The sequence below is a fragment of the Mirounga angustirostris genome, unplaced genomic scaffold (assembly GCF_029215605.1).
Source record: "Mirounga angustirostris isolate CCGP_5_RB_7025 unplaced genomic scaffold, mMirAng1.0.hap1 SCAF_10, whole genome shotgun sequence".
NCBI classification, from domain to species: Eukaryota; Metazoa; Chordata; class Mammalia; order Carnivora; family Phocidae; genus Mirounga; species Mirounga angustirostris.
Window position 1 is genome coordinate 74,850,612 of NW_026991718.1, and position 23,490 is coordinate 74,874,101.

Consider the following 23,490-nt stretch of genomic DNA (forward strand, 5'->3'; position numbering starts at 1 on the left):
TACAGTTTTGAAATTTCTGTATTAGTCAGTTTTCGTTGTTAAACAATATTATTTATTGCACACTCACCTGAACTTCATATGTTCTGGATGATTTAAAATAATGTTATTTTGTGTTTGCCTATCAAGGGCATAGTTTAGTGACAACTGATCCTAGACAGATGTATGGCCAGAGAAAACCTTTGAAAATAAAGGATAAATATGTAGGCATGGTACATATTTCTGTGGTTTGTAGGTAGTTAGCACTTAATTCAGCTTATTTAACAAACTAATCAATTAGCCATCTATAATGTGCTGATCATTAGGTTTGTAAAGGTAAGAAGACTTTGTCTTGCTTAATTAGTGTCCTGATTTTTTTCCATTGTTTTCCAATTTGTTTACATAGGTAGAATCATTGAAGGCCAGAGTGCTTGTGATTTGTCCCAGATCACATTAGGAGAGTTTGTAGTCTAGTATCAAGTTACTGCCTCTGTATTTTACATAATCTTGTGATGAAATTTTGGTGTAGCTTTCTTTAATGTAATATCACATACTTAATTAAATTTGTGACTGGTTTTCCAGGTTGATAACATAGGTTAGGAAACCAACAGTTTTATTTATTTATTTGTTTATTTGTCTGTCTGTCTGTCTGTCAGAGAGAGCACAAGCAGGGGAAGCTGCAGGCAGAGGGAGAAGCAGGCTCCCCGCTGAGCAAGGAGCCCGATGTGGGACTTGATCCCAGGACCCCAGTCCCTGAGCCAAAGGCAGCTGCCTAACCGACTGAGCCACCCAGGTGTCCCTATTTATTTATTTATTTTTGAAAAGATTTTATTTATTTGAGAGAGAGAGAGGGAGAGCACGAGCCGGGCGGGGGAGGGGAGAGGAGCAGAGGGAGAGGGAGAAACAGACCCTGCAGGGCGGGGAGCCCCAATGGGGGGGGCAGGGCAGCTCCATCGCAGGACTCGGGGATCTTGATCTGAGCGGAAGGCTGAAGCTTAACTGACTGAGCCACCCAAGCACTCCAACAGTTTTATTTTTAAACTCACTTAATTTCTTTTTTGGTAATTATGGTAAAGATGTGCATATGAAAGAAAAATGGGATTATCATTCTGAAGGCATCCCTGGATTAGTATTTTTACATCACACTTAACATGTTAAGATGTGCTCTGTATATATTTAGTTATACTTACTGGCTGCTGTTGGGGAAGTTTAAGATATTTTGGGATAAATGTGTAAATCTTTGTACATTAGAAATTTTGTGTTAGGGTGGCTGGGTGGCTCAGTTGGTTAAGCGTCTGCCTTCAGCTCAGGTCGTGATCCCCAGGGTCCTGGCATCCAGTCCCGCATTGGGCTCCCTCCTCAGCAGGGAGCCTGCTTCTCCCTCTGAGCTCCCCCGCCCCCACGAAAATAAAGTCTTTAAAAAATTTTTTGTGTGTGTGTTAGAAAGTAGTGTTTGAATACAGAGTAAGTTTAAATTCAATTCAAAGATTTATGACAGGGTTATCCTCACACATAAAGATTATTTTTAAGTTTGATATTTGTACATCAGGTACAGCCTGTATTTCTATAGTATGAAGTACCTCTGATTTCACGTTTTAGAGTGTTTGGCTAACGTGTTAGGCTCTGTATTAAAATACTGAATGGTTTGGGGTGCCTGGGTGGCTCAGTCGTTAAGCGTCTGCCTTCGGCTCTGGTCATGATCCCAGGATCCTGGGATCGAGCCCCACATTGGGCTCCCTGCTCTGCGGGAAGCCTGCTTCTCCCTCTCCCACTCCCCCTGCTTGTGTTCCCTCTCTTGCTGTGTCTTCCTGTCAAATAAATAAATAAAATCTTAAAAAAAAAAAAAAATCCTGTTTAAAGGCTGTTTGCTCTTTATAAACACACATGTACTAGTCTTACCTTACCCAATTGACAAACTTTTTTTTTCTTGCTTTCTGAAAATTAATGATGTTTAATACCAGAAATCTAGTTTTATTTTTTATTTTCTAAAAGATTTTATTTATTTATTTGACAGAGACAGCACAAGCAGGGGGAGTGGCAGGGAGAGGGAGAAGCAGGCTCCCCGCTGAGCAAGGAGCCTGATGTGGGGCTCAATCCCAGGACCCTGGGATCGTGCATGACCTGAGCTGAAGGCAGACACTTAACAGTTGAGCCACCCAGGTGCCCCCAGATATCCAGTTTTATTTTTGATGATTGCAGTTGTTAAAATAACTAGAAAAGTATATAATTAGCATTTTGACAGATGGAAAACAGATATGAATTGCGAACTGAAACATTGTCACTAAAATGTTTCAAATTTATTTAGACAGATTGGAAATTCTTTTGTCCTGAATGATTCTTTAAAAAACTGCATAATTTAAACTTGGACATTGGTCTTCTATTAAATTCATAATGAGATTACACCTAGAAAACATTTGAAAGCAGTTATCAGCATTTTATATATATTTTAGATCTCTTGTTTGATTTGTAGAGGTGAGAAGAGTTTTATAGCATAAACTGCTTCATTTTCTTTCATTAACCTGGTTTTGCTAAAGGGAAATTTAAAAAAAGCGAAACACTTAACACACCATATTATTGTCTTAGTTTGAAATGATTCCATGCGGAAGGTTTTCAAGACCCTATCAAACAATCATTTAAGGGATTTACTTTGCGTACAACTTGTGTGTACATGTGATTTTATTTGAAGCAAAAGGCAAAACTTTCTTTCCTACCATCTTATACTTCTCTGAGCATTTTTGCTTTTGCACCAGAATTTAGGTATTTGGTAACCAATAAACTTTGTATAAATTTTGCTTAAGAAGAGAACTTATATAGGAAGAGTTGAGTTAGTTAATTACCAGTTGGGTTTCATTTTATAGAGGGCTGCTGAACCAAGCCAGGCTATATGCCATTGCTGTTGAGAAAAAGAATTATCTTCAAGAGGAGCCTGCTTCTTCTCATAGAAGGAATGCCAGTCAGTTTGACTGGGCTCTAATGAGACTGGATAATTCTGTCCGAAGAACTGGCCGCATCCCAAAGACTCTTCTACAAAAAGTCTTTGACACTACCTGTCACTCAGGTATTTGAAAATTTTCTGTACAAAAAGTTGAATGTCTTAATAAATATTTGTTTGGGGGCAAGCTCACTGTAGAACACATTATTTGATGTTTTTAATTTTGTTATTTTTGTTGATCATCACGATTTTATGTTAGGATTGTGATCTTTCCAACTCAGGGCAAAGTTTTGAGTAAAACATTTAGTTTTAGATGTTTATTTCAAAATCAGCAAATAAAAATGGGTCTTTTTGCTTTCCCCAGTTTATAAGAGAGTCACTTTCAGTGGTATATTGTCTTGGAAGTTACTGTTTTTCTTACCTTCCGTTGTATAGTGTCAGCTTTCTCTAAGATGCTTACGTATGATAGATTTCCAGAAAGACTGGTAATCATTATTTCCCTTTCATTTTCACTTAGTTTTACAATCTATTTGAGTCACTTACTCTGATAATCCAGTAGAAGCTTATGGGCCCTCTTACCACCCACCCCCCCACAAGCCCACATGCAAACACGCACATAATTTCGCATGTAGTTATAGAACATGCACCAGCTTCCTAAAGTGCATCTGGATTTCATCACATTAAGAAGCTGTGGGATCTAATGATGAGGGATATCAAAGGAAGTATTAGTTATAATTATGTGCATTTAAAGGCTATTGTATCATTTCCTCTTTTTGATTTATTCAGTTGTGTGACTATTACCATAGTTACATTTAGAACATTTTTATCACCTCAAAAAGAAATCTCCAAACCCTTAGCCACTATCCCCCAACCCCTCATCCCTACCAGCCTTAGGCAACCGCTAGTGTACTTTCTGGCCTTGCAGATTTGCTTATTTTGGATGCTTTATGTAAATTTGAAATCATACAGTAAGTGGTTTATTTTTGGTTTTGTTTGGTTTAAAAGTCAGCTTTCAGAGACATGTAGATACATGGAAAAAGGGAGAAGGAAGTTAATTGTTTTGTAATTGATTGTAAACCTAAATTTGGTATTCATGGGTTTTAATTGTACTGCGTTGTACTATTTTCATAAGATATTAAGAAGCTTAGCCTTTGAATTGCAGTAAGCACTTCTTATAAATTAAGTTCTGGGTATTTTTGTATGGTATAGAGTCTTGCAGATTACATAGACTCATAACCTTAGCTTCCTTAAGAAAACAAACTAATTTTAAAAACATAACTTAGAACATTGTAAATGATACTTGTAGATTTGGGTAGGGTTTTTTCCAGCTGGTGGGTACTTTTAGTACTATCTTAGTGAGGGAGGAGATTTTTTAATATTTCCGGATTTCGGTTTATGTTTTGATATTTATCTGTATGATATTGCTACTGTGTTAAATGTTACCTGTTATCTTTTTTCATAGGCAGCCCAGGTGGTAATCAAGCCTTGCTTCTCCTGCGCAGCTGTGGTTCTCTCTTGCCTGAACTGCAGCTCTCCGAGAGAACAGAATTTGCTCATAGGATATGGGACAAACTTCAGAAATTGGGTATGATTGTTTAAAAATATGATGTGTATATGTAAAAGATGGAGATATTTCTTTTCTTTTGGTAAATAATAATTTCTTTACATAAATGTTCTAATTCCATTTTATGGAAGAGCTACTTGGTAATATTTATTTGGTGAGTTATAGTGACATCTAGGGGCATTAAGAATAAAATAATTTACTAACATAGCATTGTGTGTCAACTATACTCACATGAAAAAAAGAAATAATTTTCATAACAATTATTACTTTTTATGGTAAGTTAAAAAAGAACAAAATAAAAAGGCAGTTGGTTTGTCAAAGTTAAGAATGCCCATACCATTTGACCAAGCAGTTCCATTTGTTAGAATATAGATACAGATATACTCAAATGTGCAAAAGGATATCCTTTATTGTACGTGTTTGTAATAGTAAGAAATTGGAACCAACTCTAATGTCTCTCACTAGGGTTGGTTAAATAAACTATGGAGCGTTCATGAAATGGAATACTGTGCAACTGTTAAAAAAAAATGGAGTTCTTCTATACTAATGTGGGTGTTCTCCACAAAATTAAGGTGCAGAATGGTACATATAGTATGCTACCATTTTGAAGAAAAATGTTTATATCTCTATATGTGTACAATATTAAAATATTTCTGGAAGGGTAATAAATACTACATACAATTTTTACTCTGTACCTTTTTATGCTTTTACTCATTACCTTTTTATGCATTTTATACTATGAACATAGTATCTCTTCAGAAAATAACATGATTTGGGCGCCTGGGTGGCTCAGTTGGTTAAGCGACTGCCTTCGGCTCAGGTTATGATCCTGGAGTCCCTGGATCGAGTCCCGCATTGGGCTCCCTGCTCGGCGGGGAGTCTGCTTCTCCCTCTGACCCTCCCCCATCTCATATGCTCTCTCTCATTCTCTCTCTCTCAAATAAATAAATAAAACCTTAAAAAAAAAAAAAGAAAATAACATGATTTAAAAGACCATTAGATAAGATTCAGTGTTCAATCCTGATTTTTAAAAATCTTAACAAAGAGGGGCACCTGGGTGGCTCAGTGTGTTGAGTATCCGACTCTTGATCTCAGCTCAGGTCCTGATCCCGGGGTTGTGAGTTCAAGCTCCACACTGGGCTCTATGGTGGGCATGGAGCCTACTTAAAAATTTTTTTAAAAGTCTTAACAAAGAACAGAAGGATGCTTCTTTAACATGTTAAAATTTAAAGCCAACAACTAATATCATGTGTAATGGCAATGAAATAAGATGAGAAGCAATACTAGAAATTACTGTTTTTTAGATGATGTGCTTATTTACCTGTAAAATCTCAGAAAATCAATTTACAATAAAGTAGTAGGAAATATTAAATGTTCAAGAATCTATAACTTTTCCTAGTTAGAAAGCAAAATGCAATAAAAGTTCTAAGTTTAGTCACAAATATGTAAAATGTTTAGGAATATCCTTCAAGAAACATGTCATGTTGCACCTCTATGGAAAAATCTATAGAGTAAACACAGCCTCACCTCGGTTTTGAATTCATCTAGAATTAATTTTGATGACACGTTTGTTTTTTAAAAGTTTTTAAAAGAATGCATGAATATTGGACTTACGAATGGGAAAGAGTTTTCTCAATAAAAGCAGCAGAAAAGTTAAAGAATTGATTTCATAAAAAGAAATTTCCACATGTCAGTAAGTCATGTAATTTAAAAACACATGTTAAACCCGGAGAAATATTTGCGAAATATATGTACTTTGGCTTTAGAGCTGTAGCCAACCATTATTAGAGTTCAGTTTGAACTGATGATTTTTTAGAAGTTTTCATACACTATATGGTAACCATGTTGTGTAATCACTTTGCAGATGTTGAATTGCACATGGTTCCCCTTAAAGCCCTATATAAGCTATTGCAAGGGTTAACAGATTGGGCACTCAGGGCAGACCACCTACATTCAAATCTGTGGTCACTTACAAAGCCATGTTGCCTTGGACAAGTGGAAGAGTCCATTTTCCTCATCTATAAGATGGGGATAAGAGGAACTGTCTCAAAGCTGTTGTGAGGAGGAACTGGGACTCTAGATGCAGAGCACTTAGCACAGTTCCTGGAACATAGTAAGCACTCTACATGTCTACTAAGATAAATATGAATTTATTTATTTATTTATTTATTTTTAAAGATTTTATTTATTTGACAGCGAGAGAGGGAACACAAGCAGCGGGAGTGGGAGAGGGAGAAGCAGGCTTTCCGCGGAGCAGGGAGCCCGATGCAGGGTTCGATCCCAGGACCCTGGGATCATGACCCGAGCTGAAGGCAGACGCTTAACGACTGAGCCACCCAGGCGCCCCGATAAATATGAATTTAATAGACTAGGTCTCTGCTGTCTGGAATCTCAAACTGACACCAGATATTGACCACAGGCCTGTGGTGCTAAAGGCAGTTAAGATATGAAATTTAATTCATGCAAATTTAGTAAAACATATTAGCACTAGATTGGTACGTGACCCTGATGTCATCAGTGGGTAGAGGAAGGCTGCATGGTAACCTTGATTGATGTGGCCTTAGGCAAGATGGACCCAGAAAGAAAACAGAGGGCTTTGGAATAGGGGTAAATTAATAGTAGCAGACTAGTAATGGTGTTCAGCAACTGGAAATGGAGCCTTCAAAGAAACACTTGGAGTAAATAAGCTAAGTTGCTAGTACCGCCCTAACTGTGTAAAACAGCTAGTCACAGTGCATCTTAGTGTGTCTGTACTGTGGCAAGAACTGCCTTCTGTCAAAAAATCTTTCAGTCACTTTAAATACAGAGGTATTGCCAACATTTTCCAACAAGAAGGGAATACTATGCTTCATAAGTAAGAGACCTCTTAACATCTGAATAAGCAGTTGCTTGTAACTGTACAGTAATTCAGTTGTTACGGTCTTAAATGCTTAACTTGCTCTGTTCTGACAGGATTTCAGTATAGATGGGTCTTAAGTATGGGGTGAAACGCTGAAGTGATCATTTTATCCTTTTTGTTTGTTAAATTTAAGTACCCATATTTTCATTGTGATAAAGGATATGATTTTCTAAAAATTTGATTTTTAGTGCAAAAATTTGATTTAAATTTTATTTGTAGGTACTGTGTATGACGTAAGTCACTACAATGCTTTACTTAAAGTCTATCTTCAAAATGAATATAAATTTTCACCAACTGACTTCTTGGCAAAAATGGAGGAAGCAAACATTCAACCAAATCGAGTAGGTAGTTGCTGACATAAATGTTCATCGGTTGTGTCACTTTTTTTTTTTTTAATCCCAGGAAAAAAATAGTATTTAAAAAATATTAACTGGCCCATTTCATTGACAGGTGACATACCAGAGGTTGATTGCTGCTTATTGTAATGTGGGGGATATTGAAGGTGCCAGGTATGGAGCTCTATAAATGTATGTTTAAGCAAACACATCGTAAGTCTTGTAAGCCTAGAATATATTCACTCACCTTTTTTTTTTTTTTAAGTTTCTTCTTAGTAAGGGACATTACTTCAGAAGTATTTTAATCTAGCAAATTTGGTAATATGACTTAGATAAAATGTAAAATTGTGTAAGAAGAGAAAGACAAGTGAATATTGCTATTTTAATTAAAACTTTGATTTATTGGAGCAGAGGTTTAAAGTTGCTGAGGTGTATAAAGTTGGGGCTTTAGTCTTTGTAAATTGATACTTCCTCAAGGAAATGTTCTTAGCCATTTAAATTGTATTCATTTATAAAACTAGCAATATTCTATCTTGCTGAGTCGTATAAAATCAGTTGTGACATTTTATTTCTTTGTGTAAAATTTATTGCTACTTTTGGATGGAGGTTTTAGGAAATAAGGGATAAATTGAAATGTATAATTCATTTTTAATTAAATGGATTTTATTAAACTCTATGCTTTTTAAGGTTAATTAGTAGTATAGAAGAAATAATCAGGTTTTAAAAACTTAACCTGCTATTTTTACCAAGAGTAGTTCAAGATATATAATTTGATATAACAAATAATTTCAGGGAGTGAGATTTTATGTATATATGTCGTAAAAAGTGGTTTTGATGTATATTTTCAAGAAGTATTTTCATTTCTCTTTTGTTGCAGCAAGATTCTTGGATTTATGAAAACCAAGGATCTGCCAGTCACGGAGGCAGTTTTCAGTGCCCTTGTTACGGGGCATGCAAGAGCTGGGTAATGTTCAACCTAAGGTTTTATTCTCAAGCAAGGTTGGAATTAGAGTAATTGTAGAAGATTCTTAACCCGTGTTTATCTATCCCCCTCAAAAATTCTGAGTGTGTGAGATAGAACATGCAACTTTTAAATAACTTAAATGTATCTGTTTCATCCAACTTTGATTTGAAAATTCTCATCTTTTAAAAATTGGGCCTGATCCAAAGTAACTGACTTTGTAAAGTCTTTTAACTGCTCTCCTGATGCCCGTGGAGAACAATTTCAGTTTTGAAGAGTAATTTCCTAGATGTTATTCTTCCCTAGAAAGGTAAATCTGAGTCATAGCATACTTGATAAAAGAGGACATGTTAATTTAAGGTCTATGTGATTATTATGCAATTTGTTTTTTTTTGTTTTTTTTTTTTTGGAAAAGTTACCTGTAAAATTTGAGATGTTTATTATTTTTGTTATTTCAGAGACCTATAACCATTTTAGTACATAGTTGCCCTTTTCTGATGTCCTTTGCTAATTGTTCTAAATGATTCATAAGAATTTTTAATTTTAATAAGAACAGGGTAATACATTTTAGGTTGAATGATAATATTACATTGGGCACTGTTGTAGTAATCTATTCTCTTTTCTTTGAATAACTTCCAGAGATATAGAGAATGCAGAAAATATTCTCACAGTGATGAAAGAGGCTGGAATTGAGCCTGGTCCAGACACATACTTAGCATTATTGAATGCGTATGCTGAAAAGGGTGACATTGACCGTGTTAAGCAGGTATGACTTATGTCATGTAAATAAAAATACTTTAAAATCATTTGTATAAGAAATAAAATTATTGGTGTAAGCTTGTGTTCCATTTTGCATGAAGCAGAAAAGTGTAGTTTATATCTGTTTTAAAGGTATTTCTTGTAGGACACTAGTATTGAAGGAGAACTTTTATAGTTTGGTACCTTGGTGTTGATATAACAGTTATTGCTGGAATATAATATTTTCTGTTTTATAAAAGCAGTCCTAAACCTTTAGATGGTGTATGTTCCTAATTTTTAAAATCTTGGTATTTTATTTGGCTTTAGTTAAAAAGTACTGGTTTCTAACTTGTTCTTCTAATTTCTGGAACTGCCTACAGACTCTGGAGAAGGTGGAGAAGTCTGATCTTTACCTTATGGACCGTGATTTATTCCAAATTATTTTTAGTTTCAGTAAAGCTGGGTATTCTCAATATGTCCCAGAAATTTTGGAAAAACTTACATATGAAAGAAGATATATTCCAGGTAGTTTTTAAACATTTATTTTCATGATTTTTCTAAAAATCTGAATTACTGTTCTCTAACAATAGGGGATTGTGGTACATGAACATAGGACTCTTTTAAAAGTCAGCTTAAGGGGAGGGGGGAGGATGGATTAGCCTGGTGATGGGTATTAAAGAGGGCACGTTCTGCATGGAGCACTGGGTGTTATGCACAAACAATGAATCATGGAACACTACATCTAAAACTAATGATGTAATGTATGGGGATTAACATAACAATAAAAATTTTTTTAAAAAGTCAGCTTAATAAGCTAAACAGCTTGAGTTAATGAACACATGGGAATGTTTTGATTTGGAAGTGTTTCACTATTATTTAGGCAGATAGATCCTTTTGGTATTTGCAGTTCATTAAGTTTGTCTTTCATAGTGGTTGCAGTATAAAAATATTATTCAGTTTGGTAACAGAAAATGTCTTTGTTCTCTTCCCAGATGCAATGAACCTCGTTTTACTTTTAGTCACCGAAAAATTGGAAGATACAGCATTCCAAATTTTATTAGCATGTCCTGTATCAAGGGAAGACAGTCTGAGTGACTTTGGCAGTTTCTTTTTGCGACACTGTGTGACTATGAATACGGTATTCTGTCTGTTTTTACTTGGTAGACCGTGTAATAGTCAGTAAAATAAGAGTCTGCAAAATGTAAGAACATATTATGAGATTAGACCAATTATAAGCATTATGAAAACTTTGTTTCTGTATGTAAGTTTATTGGGTAGAAAGAGGATGAGAGGTTCAAATTTTTCATCCCAGAAGTGGTAGAATGTTTGCAGAAAGTCAAATGGTAGGATCTTTGTGGATCCAGCTGATGTGGTGCCTTTTTTTCCTAGCCTGCAGAGAAGCTGAAAGACTACTGCAGGAAGTTAAAGGAGTCCCAGATGCACACATCTCCTTTGCAATTCACACTTCAGAGCGCTTTACTAGCCAGTAAAACCGGTACTATATTTTCATCATTAAAACTGACATAAATAAGTTTTGCTGAGGTAGCTGTGTAATATTTTATGGTATCTCTTTCAGATTTGGCAAAAACTCTGATGAAGGCTCTGAAGGAAGAAGGTTTTCCTGTCAGAACTCATTATTTCTGGCCATTGCTAGCTGGACATCAGAAGAAGAGAGATGTTCAAGGTTAGGTTTTGCCTTTTACAGATTTGTAATGGTTCGGAGATCCAGAATAAGTTTCTGCACACATCTAGTTGAATTCTTTGGGAAGGCAAACTTATTTCTGAGCAGTAGATCTTCTGAGAAAATAGAATTGATTTAAATGATAGTTAAGAATCGGGTAAACATTTTTAAAAACATAGTAGATTTCTTTCATCTTAATTTCATTTCTGACTGTATCTCTGATCTTGATATTCAAACTTGCAGGTGTAGTTTTAAGTAAGTTTTTAAGTTTTTCAAAAAAACTCTTTAGTTCTTGATTTTGCATATACCATTTGAAATTAGTTTGTCTAGCCTTATTCCAGATGAAGTTATACATAATCAAGCCATTTTCTTTTTTTTTTCTTTTTCTTTTTCTTTTTTTATTTTTTAAAGATTTTATTTATTTATTTGACAGGGAGAGACACAGCGAGAGAGGGAACACAAGCAGGGGGAGTGGGAGAGGGAGAAGCAGGCTTCCCGAGGAGCAGGGAGCCCGATGCGGGGCTCGATCCCAGGACCCTGGGATCCTGACCTGAGCTGAAGGCAGATGCTTAACGACTGAGCCACCCAGGCGCCCCAAGCCATTTTCTTTGTGGACCAGTCTCCTTAACTGAGCCGAGTTACAATAATAGGAAAGACAGCAAAACTTTTATTGTAAAATGAGTGCTCATGACCTGACAGCCTGCTGATTGAAGGACAGAAATGTTCAGTCTTTCAGGTTCTTAAGTACGTTTAAGCATTTAGCATACTTTTCCCTTGTACACATGGGATGCCTATAGGATATGAATAAGAATTGAACAAATATTAAATTTTAGAGTACAGTATCTAATTCTTTGGTTTGCATTATTGGTAATTCAGAAAGAGTAGTCTCATAAAAAGATGCTTTTAACAGAAGTACTTCCCCCTTGGGGAAACAAAAAATGGTCTTTTTCATTTTATCTCGCAGTATAATGTGCTTTAGAATGAGATGCAGAGTTGTTAGTATGACATTGGGTGACAAACAAAATGCACAAACAACAAAAAAAGTGCTTTTAGCAGACTTTCATATTGCAATTTTATTTTAAATATATAGTCGTCTTCTGGTCTAAAGGAAATAGTGAAACAAGTATTCCCTAATTGTTTCTGGCTATAAAAGTCTCAAAATCCTTTTTAGAAAAATCTTCGTGAATACAGTATGCTAGTTGATTAACTCTTTGCATATCCTCCAGTTCTGAAAGCTCCAAGAAGTAACCTTTAACCCAGTATTTTTGAACCAGAGAAAGTTTACATCATTCCATGAAAATCTTTGGGCATATTAGTATTGTCCATCTTTACACAGATAAGAAAATACTTTTGAAAATACCCCCAGTTGAAATATTTGTCTGTTCATCAGGAAAATTTGCTTTCTTCAACCTTACGACTGTATCTAGACTTACTGGTTACCACATTTTAGCAACTTAGTAAACATAAAAGAAGTCAGGTAATTTCTTTCAATAGTTGTAGCTGAAACTAGTAGAAAAGTGGGCTTTATCTTGAATCCATCCTTTCTTGGGATCTTATAATTTAGATTTCAAAGATGCCTGTTGAAAGCTCACTTTATATTAATGAAACAAATGAGAGTGGCAGAGAGATTTGGCGACCAGCCTTAGGTTCCACACCTAGCTGTCAGTTATGCTGGGATTAGAACTGAGGATTTCTGTTCTTTTAAACACTCTTTTTAAATACCATAGCACCTTCACATTAAACATTTTTAAGTGTTATGCTGTATTTTATAAAAAGCCTTAACTATTAAAGTTCGATGCCAGTTTTTGCATTGAGGACATTTTAAAAAGTGCTCTCAAGTTTTTTAAGCTTTTATCTGGAAGAATTAAAACCTGAGAAAGGTAACTCGAGAGTACAAGACCGTGCCGGTTGTGTTGCAGTTTTTAAAAAACTGAGTTGCGGGCGCCTGGGTGGCTCAGTTGGTTGAGCGACTGCCTTCGGCTCAGGTCATGATCCTGGAGTCCCGGGATCGAGTCCCGCATCGGGCTCCCTGCTCGGCGGGGAGTCTGCTTCTCACTCTGACCCTGCTTTCTCTCTCTCATTCTCTCTCTCTCAAATAAATAAATAAAATCTTTGAAAATTAAAATAAATAAATAAATAAATAAAAAACTGAGTTGCTCCTTTGCAGGAGGCCCAGAAATGTAGTAAAGTGTGTATTTGACAGTTTTCCTTCATGTAACAACAAAATGGCTCTACATATTCTGTGTGGTTTCTTTAGGGTAAGGTAAGAAGGTCACATTTTTATTAGTGCAGTGAACTTGTTCTTCATCTAGAAAAAGCCCTATATAAACTGGTAGAAAGAACAGAAGAAAATTAATGGCTGCAGTGATGGAGCGTGTAGAGGAGTGTTTCTCGTAAGGACTAAATAAAACCCCTCAGGAAATCAGAGACAGGTATTTAGAGGTCAGATCATACTGAACCAGGAGTTTTCAACAACACTGTGATCATATCATACTGAATTCTAGAATTGTTCTGGCTGCCAGTTCAGCCATCATCAACCCCTAAGAAAGAATCTCGGAGCGACTTCCCCCTGGCTCATCTTACTGGTATTTTTCTCTGTGGCACAAATGGAAAAGTCACCACTTAGAATTTTAGCAGATTGGCCTGAATGAGAGGAAATAACCCAGAATAATTGAGGATCTACATCCCTGGGTATATGTGGAAAACACAAAAATCAGAGTATGAAAGGGGTAAAATATAGAAGGAAGGACCAATATGAAAGCTTAAATGCCAGTTGAGTAAAGGGGTTGAATAGAGAATACTTTCCAAAAACTAAGAAATGGCCTCTAATAGAGTGCCCTGGGTGGAGTCTAAAATCATGTGGAGTAAACAGTTATAGTTGGTAAAAATTGTTCAGGTAAACCATTTATCTTTCCCAAAAGTTTGAATTTTTTCAGTTCTTATAAAACTTTTTAAATGGAGACTTTCCTCTAGATTCATAAACTTTGTCATGACTCTCTCCGAAATGTTTTTATTAGATTGCTTAGTTTAGGTTTTCTAAGTTCACAGAGGTCTGGGATCCATGTTTATATCTAAGTTAATATGTGATTATTTTAGTGTTTTTATTTTAAAAAGAAACATGAATTAAATTTTTTAGGAGGAGGTAAGTAGGTATGTGAGATCAATCACCTTTTTTCTCCTTACTGATAAATGTTTCTGTCCTCCCATCATTCAATCAATTATTGAAGTAAATATTTTTGTATTCTCCCTCAGAATGCCTGAGGGAGTGACTGAACTTACTGGATCAGAAGGTGTGGACCCAAACCAGCTTTAGCTTCGGTTAGAAAAATACATAAGTTAAAAATGCTGGCAACACAGGTCATCTATTTTTTTTTTTTTTTTTTAAGATTTTGTTTGTTTATTTGATAGAGAGAGACACAGCGAGAAAGGGAACACGAGCAGGGGGAGTGGGAGAGGGAGAAGCAGGCTTCCCACTGAGCAGGGAGCCCGACGTGGGGCTCCATCCCAGGACCCTGGGATCATGACCTGAGCCGAAGGCAGATGCTTAACGACTGAGCCACCCAGGCGCCCCAACACAGGTCATCTAAACGAGCAGAAGGAACTCCTCCCCTTAATACACATTATTGGAGAAATAATGAATTAAGAGAATAACATGTATTTGAAGCATAAATATTGGGGTGGAGTGTTTTGTACAGAAATAAGACTCTTCTATTTATAATCAATTTGTTGGCCTATTTTCAGACATTAGAAAATCAGATATATAGTTACCTTATTTTATGTTACATACATTTTTTTGTATCATCTAAGGAAATTTAAAAAAATTATTAGGGTATTTTAAGACAGCTAAGATATTAAATCATTATTGTCACTGTTAACATTTATTTAGTATTTTTAGGGTTTCACACATTTTTTCCTTTAAATGATGACTCTGAGAGCTAAGTAGAGAGATTTATTGTCATCATTCTTGTATTATGGACAAAAAGCTGCTAAAAATCAGTTTTTGGTGGCAGAATAAAGACTTGATCCCAGGAAAAAGCATAGGTTTTTGCATATTTGTGGTGTTACAAGCACCTGCCAGCAACTATGAGACTTGGTTTCTTATTCAAGATATGCCTTTGATCTTGGAGCACTCACTTTAACACTTTTTTTTTTTTTTAAGATTTTTTATTTATTCATTTGACAGAGGGAGAGAGAGAGCACAGCAGGGGGAGCAGCAGAGGGAAAGGGAGAAGCAGGCTCCTTGCTGAGCAGGGAGGCCGATGCGGGGCTAGATCCTAGAACCCTGGGATCATGACCTGAGCTGAAGGCAGATGCTTAACGACTGAGCCACCCAGGCGCCCCTTACTTTAACACTTTTGTTAAAATAAAGATTATTTGACTCCTAAGACCTGCCCGGCTTTATTTATTACAAAAAGAAGTATATCACCCCAGTAGACTGAGTTGAAAGCCTTGTTAATATTGTTGACCCCTGAGCAACACAGGTTTGAACTGTGCAGGTCCCCTTATACACGGATTTTTTTTTTTTTTTTTAATAAATACTGTAAACGTATCTTCTCTTCCTTATGATTTTCATATTTTTGTCCTTTAGCTTACTTTAAGACATAGGACATACAAAATATGTGTTAATTGACTGTTTATGTTATTGGTAAGGCTTCTGGTTAACAGTAGGCTATTAGTTAAGTTTTTAGGGAGTCAGAAGTGATACGCAGATTTTCGATTGCACCAGAGCTGGCGCCCCTAACCCCTGCGTGTTCAAGAGTCAGCTGTTGATACTGATCAGAACTAAGGTGGTACTAGTATTCTTTTTGTTCAGTATGTTCTGTTTTTCCTCTTGTCCTCAACCTTCCTCTAGGCCTAGATCAAAAGAATTTCTTCCATGCCTGTGGGTAATATTTATAGTTCTTGGTGTTTCTATCCATTCACTAGGCCTAGACTCTTACAGGTCAGAAAAGTGTTCCATTCATTGAGTGCCTTGACACATATTGACTTACTTAATCTAACATGGATGGCAGTTAGGGAGGATTAAGCCAAGTGTTATTTGATAAAGTGTCTAGAAGGCACAGTTCCTGCCATATTAATGTGGAAGCTCAGAAATTATGGCTCAGAAAGGTGAAGTTACTTGTTCAGATTTACCCTGCCATTAAGTGCCAGAACAGGGTTGAAAGCTAGGTCTCATTAAACTTTGAGCTTGTTTTTTTTTTTTTTTTTTTGTCATTTCACCGGAGAATCTTCCAGAAACATAGCTATTTACTTTTAACCATGGATGAAAGCAGTCGTTATTGATGAGGAAGGACATTGAGGACATTAGATTAACACAACTCTATTGCTAGTCATTGAAAAACAACTAGCCATATGCCCTCCTTTCAAATACTTAGTAATCTTTAAGAAGAGCACAGTGTGATTTGCCATTTTTTATGATAGTTACCCATGTTATTACTAGTAATTCCTAGTGAATTGTTAGAATACTTCTACTGAATTTGGCTTTCAAGTATTCTGATGCTTGTTGTGTGCTCTGTGGACTAACTCTATATGCATGTTCTCCTAAATTTGTCACTAAGCATGTGCTCTGTCTTTTGAGATTTTTTTTTTCCATATTAGTATCTTTAAAAATACATTTAAACACCTAAGGTTTTGAAGATCCATTAAGTGATTTTAAATATAATAAACTGTTTAACCTGAATAATAATCTGAATTTTCTCTTAAAGAAATGTGCAGATATTCATAATGTAGTCACACTTGCCTGTGTATTTCTGTAATCAGCGGGAATTTACAATCAAGTATTTGTACTAGAGCTCATTATGTAACAAATTTATAGAAATGTAATTTTTCTGTAGAGGATATGATAGGGTAAAAACGGACTTCTAGAGGGAGTATTTTTTTTGTTTTGTTGTTTTGTTTTTGTTTTTAAGATTTTATTTATTTGAGTCGCCGCTCATCCCTTCCCTCTGCAGTGTTTACTGGGTCCAGTTTTCTTTTTTTTCTTTTTTTTTTTTTTTTAAGATTTTATTTATTTATTTGACAGAGAGACACAGCAAGAGAGTGAACACAAGCAGGGGGAGTGGGAGAGGGAGAAGCAGGCTTCCCGCCGAGCAGGGAACCTGATGTGGGGCTCAATCCCAGGACCCTGGGATCATGACCTGAGCTGAAGGCAGAAGCTCAATGCCTGAGCCACCCAGGCGCCCCTGGGTCCAGTTTTCTTGTGTCGATCCGTCACTGCTCTGTAATAGCAATGATGTTTTACGATCTCTGTTCATTTGGGTGCCAGAAGCATTAGGCATTTTGCTTAATTGTTTTAAACTTTCTTACAGTTGTTATTTCTAAAATATTTCCTTAGCACTTGCTACTGAATTAATAGATTAAGAAAGGAGGAATTAATTTTTGTTTCATTTATCATCTTATTTCCCACTTCTGTTGCTTTTTTGCTTTCTCTTTTTAGACAAACAAAATGAGTAGTTTTTCGTACATTATGATTCAGAAAGTAAATGAACTGAACTTTCTGATCTTTTGTAATGTATTCCAAGTACTTCATCTGTGTGCTTCTAAATTTAATCTTATAGGTATAGTCGAAGTTCTCAAAGCAATGCATGAAATGGGAGTAAGTCCTGATCAGGAGACATATGTAAATTACGTGTTTCCATCCTTTGATAGTGCGAGGTCAGTTCATGCTGTTTTGCAGGTGAGTACAAGCAGGTGTGGTTTTAATCTCATAATTAAAGAGATTTCTTTCCTCCCTAATTGTTTAGTGGTAACCAAAAAAAAAAAAAAGAAAAAAGTCATTAAGCTGAGTACGAAAAATGGTCATTGTCTGTATACAATTTTCTAAAGCTTTGTAAAAATATTGGTTAGTGTAAAGTCTATAGTGGTTAAACTTAAAAAGGTAAAGCAGCACTTTTCTTGTGTGTTGAAAACAATAGGCCAGTATCAGGAAAAATGTAAATAAAATAATGGATGCTCCTAGTCCCACTTTACAGTGTAACTGCAGTTTTCAATTTTTGACCTTTACTTTTCACTTGTATATGAATTTTCATAATACACTCTTAATTGACTTACTACTCTTTTTTTTTTTTTTTAATAATCTTTTGTTTGACTCCAAGGCATTATTTTCCTACCCAGCATTTCCTGTTCCCATTAGAATAGGCAAGGCATTTATGAAGGGGCACAGGAAGAAATTGACTTGGAGAGTGCATTGGACCAGCAAGGGTTGCACTTTCTACTTTCAAAGCAAAGTGCTATACAATTAGGAACAACATGGCAGAGCACCAAACACTTTTAAAAGAAATACTTTGTTCAAAAGAACTGTTTCCTAGGTGGTTATTTACATAATGCCTAGATTTTTCTAATATTTTTAGAGTGTTCTTTTCTTTCCTTGAAATAATTGCATAATTACAATCCTCTTAAAGGCTGAGTTTATGTCTTGAGTGTCTTCTCTTCCCTGAGTACTTAGAGTATTTTGAGCCTGTGCTATACATATTTTACTGTTAAAAATTATATTTAAAAAATAATTTTTCCCACATATTCTTAGTTTCCCAAAACCTACTTTTTTCACTTGGCACATTCTATTACAGTATGTGATTCCACCAATTATTTTTTATGGTTGCATGGTGTTTTATTGTATGGATATACCATAATTTATTTTTAGTTATTGCTTATTATTGATTGGGTGGTTTTAAATATTGTGTTATTATACAGTGCTTCAGTAAATGTGTTGGAACTGAATTTTGGCTCAGATACTTAAGTTATTAAACAAGTGATGATGTTGGGACACGTGATTAAACCTTTGGAGTTAAATAAAATTAAATTTGATCTTTACCTCATTGTATGTCCCAAAGTATTTTATTTTATTTTTATTTTATTTATTTGTTTTGTAAAGATTTTTATTTGTTTATTGGACAGAGAGAGACAGCGAGAGAGGGAACACAAGCAGGGAGGAGCTGGAGAGGGGAAAGCAGGCTTCCCGCTGAGCAGGGAGCCCGATGTGGGGCTTGATCCCAGGACCCTGGGATCATGACCTGAGCGGAAGGCCGACGCTTAACGACTGAGCCACCCAGGGGCCCCGCAAAGTATCATTTTAGATCAGTGCATTGAATTTTTGTTTTGTTGTTAATGAGAGATTTGTTCTAGTGCCTTCAATAGTAAACTTCCTAGAAGGAAGGTGTTCTAAGGGTAACAGATTATCTGAATTTGAAAATAAACATTTAATTTGGAATGTTGGAACTCCATCTCATAGCTTTTGCGAAAGTTCAGTTATTCCGTTTACGTATTGTTCTAGAAAGTGAGTTTTTTTTTTTTTTTTAAGAATAGTGATAAAAAGAAATGGGAAAACAGGAAATTTGAATTGCATATCAAAATTATTTTAGCTAGGTGTATTATCATTGAAATATGCTTTATCCCTAGGAAAATGGATGTCTACCTGAAAGTAATGTATTTTCACAAGCTGAATTGAGAAGTGAAGCAGTTAATGGGAACTTAGCCTATATTTTATCATTTTGTAAGTATGAAACATTAGCAGTAAACTTGACAGGTATTGATTTCAGTTACTACTGAGGGCATACAGGGTAGTTCATGCCCTCGATACCTACCTCAGGGAAGGTCAGGGTAACTTTACGGGTTTTTTATATGTTTTGCTTAATTCAGACTGATAAGACTGTTTATGAGTTGAACTTGTGGATAATTTGGAAGTAATTTTCAAGTTAAAAGGACCTTGGAGATAACATGGTGGTAGATTAGGACCCAGAAGACTTGAGTTCTGTTTATAATTAAGCTGCTGATTATGGGACCTGGAACAGGTGTTTTTGTTTCAATTTCATGAAATGGGGATACTTACCTACCTTGTGGGAGTCATTGTGAAAAAAAAAAAATCACTGGAGATACTATGCCTATTATAGCCATTGTTACATGAAGCCCATCTCCTAGTCCTCATTAACCAAAACATAGCAGATATTTACTAAGCATTTATAAATGCTATGATGCTTTATAGGACTCCTCACATGTCAATAAAATTACCTACATTGATAAATGAAGAAAGGCAGACAGAGGTTAAATCATTTGGTCAAAGTTAGTGATTGAGCCAGAACCAAGATCTTTTAATTTTAACCTTATTGTTTCACCCTACTACAATTTACTAAATAAGACATTTCTTAAAGTTTTCACTTTTGAACATACCTATGACATTACTTGACCGTTTTTATAATCTTGTGAAAAAGATGCCATTTAAAAACAAAACACACAAACATCAGTTTCTAGACCCCTAAAATGTTAGAAGTTAAGCTCGGATTAATGTGCACTCAAATTGTGTAGGTGGAAGCATTGTAAAAACCCTGTTATTGGTAGTTAAAATGGTTCATCTTAATATTGTAAGGGAAAGGCGAAGTGTTCAGGATGAAAAATGATGACTGTTAGAGGTTGTAGTTATTTGAGTTAAAGGTTGGGTAGTAATACCAGCTGCTCTCTGAGGGTATTGATTTTGCCTTCCACTCAGAGTAATGTACAGATTTGCCTTACTGACAGGATGAAAACAGAGAAGAATTAGCAGAGGAATCTGGGTACCCAAGGTGCATACATGAGAGCTGCTGTTCCCTTTATCATACCATCCTTCCCACTTCGTTGTCAAACCTTGATTTTTCAAACTTGTTTGTTGCTAAGGAAACTAGATGCTTTTTGTCAGCAACCTTCATCTTGCTGAGATGTTTCTGGTCACCTTTTTTTTTTTTTTTTTAAAGATTTTATTTATTTATTTGACAGAGAGAGACACAGCGAGAGAGGGAACACAAGCAGGGGGAGTGGGAGAGGGAGAAGCAGGCTTCCCGCCAAGCAGGGAGCCCGATGCGGGACTCGATCCCAGGACCCCAGGATCATGACCCGAGCCGAAGGCAGACGCCCAACGACTGAGCCACCCAGGCGCCCCTCTGGTCACCTTTTTAATGAATAAAAACTTGACAGTATTCTGTAAAATACTAATTTGAATAGTATAAAAATAACTTTTTAAGAGGTTGTTTATTAAATTTGAGAAAGAAAAATTCCAGGAACATTAAGAATAAAGAGTACTTCAGGCCACTCCTGTCCGTGCCTTCCCTTCTTGCTTTGATTTACAGGTCTTTGAAGAGCAGTTCTATAATTGCTGGTATTCACTGGAGGCAGCGCCTAGGTAGGCACTCTTGGTTACTGCATCACAAGGAATTGCAGGTAGTAGAAAAGAGTTCTGGCTTATCTTGATCCAGTTTGTGCAGTAGTAGGAAACATTTTCCCACTTCTGTTTGTAGGTATGGAAAATTAATTTGATTAAGCAGTTTAAAGGTTGCTGAAAGACATGTAGTTATGTCTACTTTAAAACTCCTTGAGTGACTGAATGCTGATCATTTAAAAAATGGTTTTTAGATTTGCAAGTGCTGCATAAAACCTTGAGAATCTTACATCTCTGTTCAAGAATATAACACTTGATCTAAAACAATTCTTGTGTGTGGGAGTTAAGTTTTTATTCATATTTAGGAGAGATGAGCAAATACTCCTAAAATCTTCTGTAACTTTTCCCATGAGCTGTTTGTTGTTGTTAAGTTACTCAGGTATCTTGATCTTTTCTAAACTGTATTAATTCTGTTTTCTGAATTTTACGTGTACTATGAGCTCCTCTCTAATTCTGTCCATCTTGGATCGTTTAGTAACATGACATCTGAAAAGATTAAATCAGTTACTTAAAACATGGCACCATTTTTTTTTTAAAGATTTATTTATTTATTTGAGAGAGCGAGAATGAGAGAGAGTACATGAGAGGGGGGAGGGTCAGAGGGAGAAGCAGACTCCCTGCTGAGCAGGGAGCCCGATGCGGGACTCGATCCCGGGACTCCAGGATCATGACCTGAGCCGAAGGCAGTCGCTCAGCCGAGCCACCCAGGCGCCCCAACATGGCACCATTTTAATACAATGACAGGGAAAAATAAATTCAGGAGATGCCTACTTTGATTTTTGCCCTGGCTAGTTATGGTAAGGGTTACATGGAGAATCAGGCCTATGTGTTAAGGCAAATCAGGTTTACAGTGTCAGCATTGAAACATACAATGTTCTAGATTGTTAAATGACAAAATGAATAGTAGAGCAAACAAATACTTAGAAAAGTGAAAGGTGACTATAAATCAATTCCACAACAGAGGTAAAGACTTACTATGACTTTAGGTTGTCACTTAACATGAATGAAGTCATTGATCCTAGTGGAAAATGGAATGACAGAGTGAATGGTTCAACAGAACCCACTGCTACTTTGAGAAAAGAATTTTTCTCCTTTAAAAGACAGAAGTCCTATAGAGTAGTTACAGTCTTTTTCTTCGTAGTGCCCCATTGTCTAGTAACACACAGTTTTGGTATGTGTACCAGACCAACTCTCAGTGTGCTGGGGGATGATTAGTTATTACCCTTTATACCAAAGAATATTTATAAATTCATTAGTTGTATATATTCATGAAAATGAAGTAAAAATGTTTTTAAAGGATAGCTTCTATTGCAGATGTATATTACTGCATTATCTAATTAATTTTGTACGAGAACATTTCCATTTTAAAAATAAAGTTTCCAAAATGAAAATTAAAAGGTATGTGTTTCCAAAGAAGTTAATAAGTTTTTTGGGTTTGGTGTGGGTTTTAATGATGATCACTTTCTTTTGCAGTGGAATCAAATACACAGCCTTTGTCATTCGCTTCTTTGAGAGGCAGTCTAAATCTAGGCTTTAGGAGGTAAGATAATTACCTTATAATGTTCTTTGCCTGATTTCTCCTGTTTTTGTGACCTACTATATAAGGAAAGCTATAGATACTCTTATCTTCCAAATCTTCCAATATACCAGTTTCCTAAAATAACCTTATCTGTGTTACTCATCTACCAAGTAGTTGACTTGAGTGTAGGCAATCTTTTATATCATCTTTTCCAAGAAATACACACAAATTTGGTTAAAAGTTGTGTTTCAAAGAAGAAAGCACTGTTTGGAAATGGTGGGTTGGAGTTACAAAGTTGTATGTGTGTTTGGTGTTTTGAGTATTTAATTTCAAGGTAACTTCAGTCAGTGTAATACTGCTGTCTTCCTCTTTCCTCTGTGTGCTCAAGGGATGTTAGTGACCTTTTTCCTTCTCAGTTTTGTCATTTTTTTAAAAGATTGATTATTTATTTATTTATTTATTTGCGATAGAGGAAGAGAGAGCTCGTGCCCATGCGTGAGTGGGGGACAAGGGGAGGGGCAGAGGAAGAGGGAGCAATAGGCCCTCCACTGAGCAGGGAGCCCGACACAGGGCTCAATCCCAGAACCCTGGGAGTATGACCTAAGCCAAAGGCAGATGCTTAACCGACTGCGCCACCCAGGCGCCCCTCAGTTTTGTTTTTTTGAAAATATTCAAACATAATGAGTCGAAAGAATAGTAAAGGAA

At 36.0% G+C, this 23,490-nt stretch overlaps 1 protein-coding gene across 1 annotated transcript in view; it reads left to right on the forward strand.

Moving 5' to 3' along the window:
* Positions 1-23,490, forward strand: part of LRPPRC (leucine rich pentatricopeptide repeat containing) — a 105,540-nt gene that overhangs the window by 12,264 nt on the left and 69,786 nt on the right. The window contains exons 2-14 of the mRNA XM_045885085.3: positions 2,835-3,034; positions 4,371-4,493; positions 7,591-7,712; positions 7,822-7,880; positions 8,584-8,670; positions 9,307-9,433; positions 9,786-9,930; positions 10,398-10,543; positions 10,795-10,900; positions 10,982-11,089; positions 17,644-17,762; positions 19,481-19,574; positions 22,740-22,806. Coding sequence (XP_045741041.1) covers positions 2,835-3,034; positions 4,371-4,493; positions 7,591-7,712; positions 7,822-7,880; positions 8,584-8,670; positions 9,307-9,433; positions 9,786-9,930; positions 10,398-10,543; positions 10,795-10,900; positions 10,982-11,089; positions 17,644-17,762; positions 19,481-19,574; positions 22,740-22,806 — 1,503 coding nt within the window. The remainder of the gene's footprint in view (positions 1-2,834; positions 3,035-4,370; positions 4,494-7,590; positions 7,713-7,821; positions 7,881-8,583; positions 8,671-9,306; positions 9,434-9,785; positions 9,931-10,397; positions 10,544-10,794; positions 10,901-10,981; positions 11,090-17,643; positions 17,763-19,480; positions 19,575-22,739; positions 22,807-23,490) is intronic.